Raw genomic sequence first — 12,180 nt, 5'->3', positions numbered from 1 at the left:
TCAATCACTAGTCCCATCAATGGGAGTTTAAGGAGTTTTATAGGCACCTCGATAACCTTGGCATCGTGCATTTCAGCTGAGGTAGAGGAGTTAGGAGTAGGATGTTTATGCCACATGTAACAACACGTGGGTGTTCCATTACTCCGTTCTCTGTTTGTATAACTGGTAAAATCGTACCGTACCGGTTCTGAATCGGTCCTAAACAACGTCACGATGCTCTCTTTCTCTCTCTCTCTCTCTCTCTCTCTCTCTCTCTCTCTCTCTTTCTCTCTCTCTCTCTCTCTGTATTCCATCATCTGTTCTCTAACATAGTCTTGATGAAATCGATGAAAACCGAGACGGCTCTGGCAGGCCACACTGAAATCAACGAAACCTGCGCGAGTGCACAAACACCGAACGGGAAAGTCGGAACGGTAGAGAGGAGAAGCGTTTTGTACAGATCGAACGAAGCAAGAGTCGCGTTTCTCTGCGAAATCGAGAGCGAGATATTTAAAAAAAAAAAACAAACGTATATCTTAAACACTAGGTAAACAATTCGAATAACGCTTCGGTAACCATTTCACGAAATCATTGCCCACCATCCGCTGGTCGCGACTACGTTACTATTGCGCCATTTTCCAGCTACGGCCGGATCCGACGAGCTACAATGTCCGCTCGCCGGAACGAGCCCTCTCGAGCCTGTGGCTGGTACCTTATCGCGAGACAGACTCCAGCATTTCCACGAACAGCTTGTTCATCGTCACGTTACCCTCGATATGCACGTTCGTCCAGAATTTGCGGATGATGTGGTCCGCCTGCCGCAACGACGGCAACAATAGCAGCAACTGTTGCTGATGCGACACCGCCTGATGTTGCCTGTGGAGGAAAGTATTGCCAATTAATATCCATTGTGCCAACTCTGAACCGCGGTGTCTTACCTCAGCAACAGCACGCAATCGTTCAGCGCGTACAGTATCGAATCGCGGATCTTCTTCAGCGCGCTGTAGTTATCCAGTCTGATATCACAATTTGATAGGGACAGAGCCTTCAGCAGGTAGTACTCCTCCTTGGTGGCCGAGATCTTTTCCAATCGTTGGGTGATTTGTGCGAGCTGAAATGGTGGAACGACGTGTGCGATTAAACCCCATGAATCTTAGCTCCGGGAAAACGCACGAAGCAAACTTACATGATTATAGAGATCAAGGGCGCCGCACTCCTTCGCCGATCGTTCGTCGAGCCAGAAGTCAGTGGCGAAGCATAGCCGCCCATTAAACGGGATCGAGCGGTACGCGAGCATAAGCGTCAGCAATTCGGCCCAGCTCACCTGCAACAGCCGCATCTGATCGTTCAGCGGCAGATCGGAGAAGCCCGGTATCTGTTTCGCCCACCCAATCACACCGACCAGCTCCTTATCGTAAATATCACTCAGGATGCTCAGGATCTCCTGAGCGTCACCACCGACCGCCATCCGATCCAGGCCGGAATCGGTGCCCGGAACCGTCGCGGAACCACCGGGCGAGTGGCTACCCGTGCTGCTGGTTGTCGACGACGAGGACGACGAAGCCGACGAAAACGAGGAGTTCGAAGAGTGTGCCGGACCCGCCGTGTGGCCACCATTTCGCTCGTCCCCGCCACCCATCAGATCGGCCCCGTTGCCGATCGAGAGCGGGTCCGGCTCGAACGAGGATAATACTTCCAGGATCTTGATGTCCTCCAGCGTTTGGGACGTGTACTGCTGGTTGGACTGGATCAGTTGCAGCTGGTACGGGTTGGCGCACGGGTTGCGTCGGTACTTCTGTCGGCCTCCTCGTACCCGGTCCAATCGGACGCCCTCCTTGAGCATGCCCATTTGCAGGCACTTTCGGAACCGGCACGCCTGGCATGCCTTCCGGCGCCGCTTGTTAATTTCACAGTCGTTGCTCGCCGGGCAGGTGTATTCGATATTTCCTACAACGAAATCCAAACACCATTATCATACCATTATGCCGGTTGCAGACGCCCACCCCAAAGCTTGCCTACCTTGAATGGTACGTTTGAAAAATGCTTTGCACGCCTCGCAACTGGCCACACCGTAGTGGAACCCGCTTGCAACGTCCCCACACACCAGACACAACCGCCGAGGGATCTCTTCCTTGATCGTGTCATGGTTTGTGCCATCACTGCCAAAGTCTCCGATCGCCGAGGTGGTCGAGCTGCAGAACTGCCGATCTGGCGAACCGGGAGACTGCGGTTTTCCGGCACCATTTGTGCCACCCCCGCTGCCGTGTCCTCCCGCACCGTGCAGCTCGGTGAGGTGCGTGTCATTGTTATTGCTGCCGCCACATTTGAAGTCCATCTGGGGAGGGAAAAAAAAGGACATACAATTGGTGGGTGTTTTCGACTTCCAAATTGGTCGATGTTTGATGGCACTTACCTTCGGAGAGCTGCCGTACAGCAGGTTGGTCTGGGAAAGGCTGCCCACTGACGAGGGTGAAGGGCTGCAGCATGAGGTTTCGATTAGTTCCTGCTTGATCCTTGCCGGCGTACCGTCGCCTGCCATCATCGACACCTGCGTGAATGAGATCGAGAGCAAAAAACATGTTGGTCGTTTAGTGTTGAGTTCAGAACACGCGTCCCAATAGTCCCACACCCCTGGTTCCGGCAACCCATCCGTCACGCCAGCTTTATCACACGACCAAACACGAGTCGTTTCCATCAAAGCACTAATTTCCCACCTTTGGGCTGCATAAATTTCTCGAAAACATTATTCAAACCACACTGACTCTGACGGAGGAGCGCCCAAAAACGGTTCGAAGCTGCCACGCAGAAGCGTGCGTTGAACAAAAGCGATGCATTATACGTCGTTTAGCTTGCGCTGGATGCATGGACAGCACTTGTGCAGGAGTTGGTTTGAAAGATGGCAAAAAAAAGGAGCACGGGAAAAAAAAACCACTACACGCCACTGCCACCTTAAGTAGAATAAAATTAATCGCATTGAATGCGAATAGGACAAGCACAAATTAGCCAAGACTGACTTCATTTTACGGATGGTGCTTCAATGAGAGGCTTCTGCAAGAGGAAAAAAAAGCAACGAAGCCAAAAAAAAACAACTAGCCCCATCGTACGGCCACGGTTAATTCGACTTCAACTACCTGCGGCCGTCTGGGCAAAATATGGTTTGGGGGGTTTTTGTTTCTTCGCCAACCCCAAACTGCATCCAGCCAATACGGAAAGGAAACCTCTGAACAATAACAGCATAACAAAAAAAAAAGAGAGAAGGAATTAGGCTGCACTTTACAAACGTCCTGCACAAAAAAGCATCGGCAACGAAAAAAAAAGCCCACTTGCTACCGGCAAAAATTGACCGTAATTAATTCTACTCTTTTTTTTGTCCTTCTTCTTCACGCTGGTGCTTCCCTTTGTTCGATGAACCTTTCTCGCACCCACCTCCACCTACAAATCGCCCTTCGGCTGCATGGAGGCATCCTACCCGCTCGTGGTCCCAAAAAAGGAAAGCGCACAACGGGGGGGGAGAAGATTTGATGCAGCGCAACAAATGTGGCAGGCAGCGGGAAAAAATTGGCCGCTTCTTCACGCTGGCCAATTTTGGCCACCCGAACGCACAGAGCTGTGAAGGGGTGAGGACAACTGAGGGGTGGGTTTAAGCTGGGCTTTATTTTTGGGCACCCCCAACCACCACCGGATACGCTTAATGCACAATTGATTGATGGATTTACTGCGATTCGTTCCGTGTTCCGTTCTCCGGGGACCCGATTCTAACCTCTCCCTCACGCGCCTTCCTCCCTCCCCCATCATACTGCACACACGCCACATAACCCCCAAAAAGTGCAGGTGGCATGATGGCAAGAGGGAGACCATCGAGGGACGGGATTGCATTCGCATGGTAATCCACAACGCTTCAACGCGATCCACAATTACAATAATCATTTTCTGCGCGTTTCCCTTCCGAACCACCTGTCTGCTCACCGCTTCCTGGGCTGCCATTGTTCCACTGCACGGTCGCTGGCGATGGCTCATCTATCGTGGAAATGGTCCGCAAGCAAAGAAGAAGCAGAAGATCGCGACTTCCTTCACGGATTGCCATTAATCGATCCACAAACTACCGGGTGGAGAGAAGCGTGTAATGAGTGCTGCAGTTTGATGCAGATCTTCCGTTTTTTTGGCTATTTTTTTCTGCTCTTCGTTTGCGTGTGTTTGTTTGCTTTTCTTTGCCCCCTTCGTCGTCGTTTTCGTGTCGTAATCCCTCGGGGGACGACTGGCGATTGGGGCGGTTTATTCGGGGGAACCTTGACACTGACCAATGACCCACCCCCGGGAAACCCGGGCGCTGGGCGAAGGGGTGGGCTTTTTACTTAAATGGATGATCATAATGCATCATCATCATCATCATCATCGTCGCCATCGGTGCTGGTCACTTGGGGGCATGATGCAGTTGCACCCGGTGATGCGTGAGAGAAGGATTCCTTCTATTTCATTTCAAAGCTGTTCGTCTCTTTTTACTTCTGCAATCGAAGATCGAGCCACCGCTGGTTCGTTACGGTGGTGTTTGTTTTGATTGGCCGGAACTATCCGAGAAGTTTAAAATTACGTTCCGTAAAATTCGAATGAATTATATGGAGGTTAGCAAGCAAAACAATTCAACAAAAAAAACATACCCCCCAAATCAACCCGATTTGCAACGGCTCGTTCTGATCGCGGCATCGAGATTCACGATCGAAATTGGAAAGGAATTAATCTTGAGCGTTCTGTCTGCGGTTATTCCTTGCTGCAGGTTGATACACACCTCACCAGTGGCTCGAGAGCAATGCATGTTTGCCGGCGGCAATCAGGAATAGGGTGCGATAGAGATCATGATAGAAAAAAAAACACGACAGCGATCGACGGTGGTTTATTAATTTATCGCAGCATGCACAAACCAGCGTGGGGCAGAAGAAGAACAAAACGAAGCCATTTAATAATTCGAAGCACACACACACACACACACATCGATCTCGACTCATTACCGCACGATTAGTCTTGCGATCGAGAGGCGGAGACAACCCGGATGAATTCGGAGTGGATTTAAGCAAGCGATTCATAATCTGTTCCCTTCTTTTGCTGAAGGCGGAAATTACCCCCACAGGAGAAAAAAAAAGACGCGCTATAAATCGAATCCCCACCACTCCTTTAGAAGAACTCAGCTCATCTCACGCGGTGGAAGTTTGAGAATAGTTTACGTCAGCTTCCTAGTGAAGCGACTGCAAGCGCACGCTGCCATGAAAACGAATCGAATAGACGCATTTTCACTTTCATCCGGCGGTGAGAAACGATCGAAAGTGAACGTTTCGCGCGGCTGAAGCAAATCAAACATGGGCTTCTCCTCCATTTTGTGAGCGCTCACTCTCGCCGGTTTCGGGCACCGTAGAGGTGAGAAAAAAGTCGTGAGAAAGCCTGACGAGATGTCTCGTCGAATGGGAGGGAGATCTCGTGCCTAGCCTACTAATTCGTCTAGTAGACCACCGATGGTCGATGAGTGAGCAAGCGAGAGAGCAAAACAAAAGTGAACGTAAACGTCAGCCGAAAGCACGAGCAATTAGCGACGTGTAATGAAGCTCGAGGCCTGCTTTGGTTCTTGCGCTGTTCGTGGGCTTATTTTAGGCTTCCCGGTTTCGAGGGTAATTTAGTCAAGTTGGCGGCTTTTTCGTGCTGCTGAACCGGCAAGTGCGCGACGAATTGTACTTCGCGTTGGAGCACATAGATAAAAAAAAAGGAAGCACCTGAATACACGAACAAAAAGCAACGGCATCTGGGGCTCGATTGGCTTCGCCACCACACACGCGGCAGGGGGGTGTTTTCCACTTTTCATTTCCGCTTTTGCTCACGTTTTTCGCACCCTTTCCTTCGCAGCAGCATAACCCACCCTATACCAGCATGGTCGGCACGCCAACACTTATGCACGCTCGGCTGACGTAATTATCGTCTCGGGGGCTTCGTTTTCGCCCCATTTCTTTCCCGCATTCGACGCAAGGCGATGCCGATGGTGAGGAGGATGAGAAGAAGGAGGAGAAATAATAGTAAAAGCCTCTCTCATCTCGGTCAAGTTCAAGGCAAAACGGCAAACCGGCAGTCCGGTTACCAATACACATCCACGCAGCGGTACGTCGCTACGGAGCAGCTATTAAAGCCGGCTTCGTCTCGAGAGCTAGTTGAAGCTGCGGTAGTTTTATTTTTTTCACCATTTGTTTCATCATTTCCATACGCTTGCTTTCCTCTCACATGGTGCACACACACATACACGGAAGGGTGGTGCAATTTAGAGCTTCGATTACGCAAACGATTGCACTCGATGCTGCAGCAAACAAGGCTGCATCACATTTGCTGGAAACAGGAGCAACAGCAAACAAAACAAGACATAGCGCCGCTTTGTCGGTCGTATCGTGTCATCTTTCCCGACCCAGCTAGAGGTGAAGGATCACGAAATGATCTCTCTCTCTCTCTCACACACACTTTCGCTTTGTTGCAAGAAGCATCACCTTACACCGGCCAACACCGGTATTATCGCACTAACAACACACCCACATCTGCTGTTATCGGGGAATTGAGTTCCTTCCGGCAAGGACACACCCCACTGCACAGGGTGGGTGGGATCATGCTGCAGCAGGCACACACACACGAGAGGAGTCACTCCGGTTTCACATGATGGTGATAATCGCACGCGGTGAAGGTGCTATCAGCCCTCGAATACAGCATCGGGTGGAAAAACGACAAAGGCGTTCAGCGTCTGGCTCCACACCAGGGAACAACCAGAAAGCAACATTTGCCGACTGACAATCAATCGCGGTTTCGCACGACGCACGCACAAACCGCATGCAAAACCGAACGAGAGCGAGAGCGCACCATCGTGCCATGGCATAAGCGAAGGGAGCGATACATAATCTTCAAGCTGCCGACAGACTCTTGGCGCCCGTGGCATATTTTGCCTAGACCGGGGAGAGTTTTTTGCTTGATGCTGCACCACCTTTGATGCTTGATCGATTCCCTCGGGAAGTTGCATTATGCAACCGCAAGCTGAACCGGAACGTAATGCAATCGATCAGCAGCCGATGGGCGATTCGCTGGTTCGGTGGAATCGGTGGTTAAGGTCGACGTAAATCAAGCTCTTCAAATTGGACCAATAAATCATTATCGCAGCCCAATTCGCTTGTGTGTTGATCGTTTCGACCATCGCTTCGTTTGAAGTGAGGCGTTCTTTTTGTTTTTTTTTGCAACACCGACTCATCTTAATTAAACACAAATCGAAATGCCCAGTAGCTGCTGCACCCATTAGTTTGTGCATTGGCACAGTGGCAGAGTGAGAGAGACGGCGCGACAGAGAAATCCCGCATACCCATAAAAGGATCACCCAAAATGTTCTCGCTCATCCCTCGCAAACAGTAGCTCTGCTGGGCAGCCCATTTTCACACCAGCTTGTGATGACTCGCGTCCCAACCGGTCGTAAAAGTGTGCCCGTTTCTCTGCACAAAGTGTGCCTATCGCTTGCCTGATCGCTAAATTGACAGGCCAAAGTGCTGGCAAGATTTATCGTTTCTTCGAAGCGATCGAGAAAAACTGCATCGAGGCTTAGCACAGGTGCACGGCGAACGCGAGAGGACCCCTCCATTCGCCTTTATGGCCTCGTTAAACTCTCGACACAAGTTGTGACAGGAAACGGTCGGATCAAATCACGGCGACGGGCAGGATCGTGATCCTTTTGGTGAACAAAAAAAAAGGGGAGAGAGAGAAAAAAAGAAACATCCCATTTAAGAACCGTACCCGCGCGCTATCGGGTCGTCATAAATCTAACCGGACTCGAACCGGACCTGTTTGTGTGCATTTGATGCGCGTTGGCTTCAAATCGGGCTCTCGCATCACTCGCAGGTTGCGCGCGGCCCGATCGCGAATCACGAAGCTGGTGATAATTAAATTAAAAATGCATAAAACCTATCGCGCCCAAAAAATCGCGCCCCACGACGAAGGATGCATACGTGGTGTGGACGCGAACCGCAAAATGGTGTGTCGGCGAAACGTTCCACAAACGATCGCCCTCGTCAGCGTGCGAGAGGAAACAGGATGGATTCAAGAGGGTGGAGAGGGATGAAGAATGGGGGGGGGGGAGGGCAGGCCAGTGTGGGGGGAGACAACCAGATGAGACGCATCTGTGAAGGATCGTAAAAACGTTTTGTTTCCGTCGCGCCTTTCGACTAAAAGCATACATTGGCGTAATGGTTTGGAAGCCGCGAAACGCGAGGGTTGATAAGTTTCTTTAGCCCCGTGTTTCTTTTCGAGTATGTTCCTTTCATCTCATGAAGTTTCACATCAACCGTGGATAGCTTTATGGTGCATTATCGTCAAAAGGGCCATTTACAACTGCACATTAAACTGGTGGTGAATTCCGCTTCGCCACAAGAACGTATCAATCCACGAGACGCGCACATGCCATAACATTCAGTCTACAAAGCGAAACCAACAGCAAATACGAAATCGGCTCGTTCACAAATTGCTCGAAAGCAAGAAGAAGAGGGAGCCAGGAAGGGAGGGTGGAACAGAAAAAGAAGCCTAAAAACCACCAGGAACATTTTACATACGGTGTGTCCGCAACACCGGTCGCATGTCGGGTACAATTAGTAGGATGCGATTAGTTTGAGCCATTCCAAAGTATTAACAACCGCAGCCAGTTCCAGCGGACGCTTCTAACGACTGCGAAGAGGTTTATGAGGACCGTGCTGAATTTTAACCATCTAACACCCATTTTCGTGATCATCCCCAGGAGATTTACTCTTTCCCGGTTTAGTAAAACGACGAGCGTTATTTATTTCTATGGCTTTCCATCTCAATACCAGCGGTATTCCGCAAACTAGAAAAAAAAACCCGCGCAACAAGAGGCTCTTCAACACGCGGAGGAGAATTGTTTCGAGCAAACAACGCATGGGAGGGCAAACTGTCGAATAATGTGCGAAGCAATTGTGGAGTGTTTTTCGAACATATCTACGCATCAAACACCGGTATCGGTTGATGTTTGTTCTCATCGACAGCACGTTTACTGTGGAGGGTTTCATAGCACAAACAGACCATGCACATCTGAGGCAGATAAGCACGCTTTTGGTGGCAAAGAGAGTTGGCAACCGAGGCGTTACATTTATCCTATTATATTCTTGCATTAAGAAAAAAAAAGAACAATATTCCAACGCAACGGTTAGAGAAATAATCGATGTTATAAAAATTTGATTTTTCTTCATTTTTTTAAATAAAAAAAAACTTTTGACCGATTATGTGATCATTCAAATTGGACATAACAACTACCAAATTCGTAAAAAAAAACATGCTGTACAAAAACCCCATCGCCGTTCTTTTGGGAGTTTGTAAGCTTTTTATCCCAAGGCGATCGGAGATGATTGGCATTCGCATCGATGGCAACGGCACAACCATTCTGTCTTCAGAACGCTTTTTTAATCAAAATCAATTGCACAACAGAGGAAAAAAATGTGAATGTCTAACGAAAATAGCAACTACGAGAAAAAAAAGGATTTTAAACACATCCATCCAGTGGATGGATGGATACACACAAAAGGGCTCCGTGCGCTTTCCAGCCGTTCCATTCGATTTTCTTTCCGGAACCCATCAAACTCCGGCACCGAATCGCGCAATACCGATGTACTAGAAATGCTCCAACCCACCCGGTGTAGCTTTTTTTTCTCCTATTTCGTCCACCCATTACCGAACACACTTCACCATCAATCAATCTACTCGTTTTTCTCGCGTATCGCACCAGACGCGCGGGAAAAGAACACGCCCGCAAGGTGGCCAGCGGCCCAGACGCTCCCCGAGTGGGGAGCAGCTAATTTACAACAGGCGTGACACGATGAAAAATCCAGCGACGAAAAGCAGCAAAGAAAAAAAAACACACGAGCGGACGTTTCAACAACACAACAATCTACAACAAAATAGCGACAGCTTACAAGGGAGCACGACGAAAAAAAAAACACGCGCACACACACACGCACACCATCCCCACAACACCCTCTTTTGGAGGGCTTAGAACCAAGTCGAGCTTATAAACAGCGACCGAAACACGATCGATGCCAGCGCGCGATGGGGCGATAGAATGGAGACGCACGAAGGCAAGAACAGGGCGGATGCTAGAACATACGAGAACTGTAACCTGAGCCCTGGGTGGAGCGATGGGAAGCGGAGGAAGGGCCAGCGCAAGGGCTGACATAATAACAACGGCCTGCACCCGGTAGCGCAACCGAACTAATCCACAACCATCCCTGCTTGGCTGGGGGTGCTATTAATTGTGCAATATGGCCGTTCGGGGGAGGTGATTTCTTTTGTTGCTTCCTTTTCTTCCTAGTCTTCTTGTTTTTTGGCTCTTCATTATCTGCACCTCATATCATTCGAATCCGATTTCACGAACCGATCGACCGACATTGACGTGCAATTTGGCGAGCAGCAACACCAGCAGCAGCAGAAGGAGCAAACAATTCCCACAAATTCTCTCCCCATCTGTTTCCATTCACTCCGACACCTCATCGACGCCGTGGTTCGGGAAGGAACTTACCACTTCCTGCATCCAGCTGTCCATCGTGCCGGTTTCGTCCAGCGTGGCGAGCCGCGTTTTTATTTTCCCCGTGGCTGCTGAGGTTACGCACTTAGACTGAGGTTAGCAGCACCAGCAAAGCAGCTCCACATGGAGTGTGTGTCGGTTTAGGGGATATGGGGAATGGATCCGGCGGTTTTGGGGGGGGGGATGGAAATAAACTCCCAGTCACCCAGCCGCAATTCTGGGAGATTTCCCTGGAACCGAGTGTATCAAACTATTGCACTTTCCCACTGTTTGTCTTCCCAGTCCTTCCCAGAGTTCGTCGAGCTGTCAAATTGCAAACGCGTCAAAGTAGGCGTAGAATCGAGGCTCCGAGGATAAATTTCCAAATAAAAACACACAGACGTTGACGTTTAAGTGTCACCCGAGAGATGAGACGTCGTTGTTTTTTTTTTTTGAGCGAGCAAATTTTACTTGTCACGCCAAGCTGCAAGTTGCATCGTTGCACCAAAAGTGCAACCGGCGACCGGACACAGCCACGACGATCCCATATCACACGGCACCTTCACAAACGCACGAACGCACTCCACCACAGACACATGCATGCGAACGCGCACATACACTCACACACACACCCACACAAAGGGGCACACTTTCGAGTCCTCGTTTGACACCCCTGGCACACGATCGAGCGAGCGATCCTGAAGATCGAGCACGTAAACGGATCGCTAACGTGTCGATCAGAAGTCAATCACCAAAAAGGACACCACCGTTCGTGGCAAGTGTCCTGTGTGCCGGTGGTTTAGGTGCTTGAAATACTGCCGTTTGTTCACGGTTTTCCTATCCTTCTACCAATCGGTACTGGCCGTCCGTTTACCGCGGTGTTACGACGTCCGAACCGAGCGACATGAAGTCTCGTACTGAGCGCGGTGTGATTCGCGAATTTTGTTTTTCATATATAATTCCTTCTACGCTTCGTTCGTTCTAGCGTTAACGCCGGCCCGTGTCTCCTTCGCCTGCTTGCGTCCGCGATCACGGCTATCGTTTTGCCCCTGTGGTTGCTGCCTTATGCGTACTGCCCCTTGTTTCGGAGTGTGTGTGTGTGTGTGCGTATGCTACGAGCGGGCACGAGCACGTGTACGTGTGCATGCCGCCAGTGACGGGTTTTTGTTTTTATTTCATCGCGAATCCGCACCCCAACAGGCTCCCAGCTCCAGCCGGGAACCGGTGCGAGTGAGCACACTATAATTTAAAAGTTCTCCCTCACACAGCCGGTCGAGGACTGTGGCTTGGACGGCTCCACACCAAAACCACATGCGAGACCGCCCGATGCTGATCGTGCCCGTATGTCGAGCCTCTCTTTGCTCGGCGCGCAGATAATGATGGTGATGATTGTGCGGCGAGTGGCGGCTCAACTCACCCCCACCCACACGGGGGCCACCCCATCGGCCATTCCATATGGTATGCGGCACCTCGTACAACATACATACACACATACACACACATACAAGCATGCAAGCGCGCACGCGTTCACATTGAAGCTCCACGTTGGGGGCTGGTGTGCTGGCATTGGGGCTTGTTTCACGCAGAGCGGCTTCACTGGGAAATGGAACGTCGTGGTGTGTGTGTTCGATCGCACAGCT

General features: G+C 50.3%; 1 protein-coding gene across 1 annotated transcript; it reads right to left on the bottom strand.

Moving 5' to 3' along the window:
- Window positions 1-555: 555 nt before the first annotated feature.
- On the bottom strand, window positions 556-10,579 carry LOC128730423 (estrogen-related receptor gamma). The gene is made up of 6 exons (XM_053823471.1): window positions 10,556-10,579; window positions 2,393-2,527; window positions 1,999-2,314; window positions 1,166-1,926; window positions 918-1,090; window positions 556-855 (listed from the first exon to the last, which is right to left on the bottom strand). Exons 1-6 carry the CDS (start codon window positions 10,577-10,579, stop codon window positions 693-695), a joined length of 1,572 nt encoding a protein of 523 aa, XP_053679446.1. The 3' UTR covers window positions 556-692.
- Window positions 10,580-12,180: the final 1,601 nt, after the last annotated feature.

The sequence above is a fragment of the Anopheles nili genome, chromosome 2, assembly GCF_943737925.1.
Source record: "Anopheles nili chromosome 2, idAnoNiliSN_F5_01, whole genome shotgun sequence".
Lineage (NCBI taxonomy): Eukaryota > Metazoa > Arthropoda > Insecta > Diptera > Culicidae > Anopheles > Anopheles nili.
This window is presented reverse-complemented; position numbering and strand designations above follow the sequence as displayed.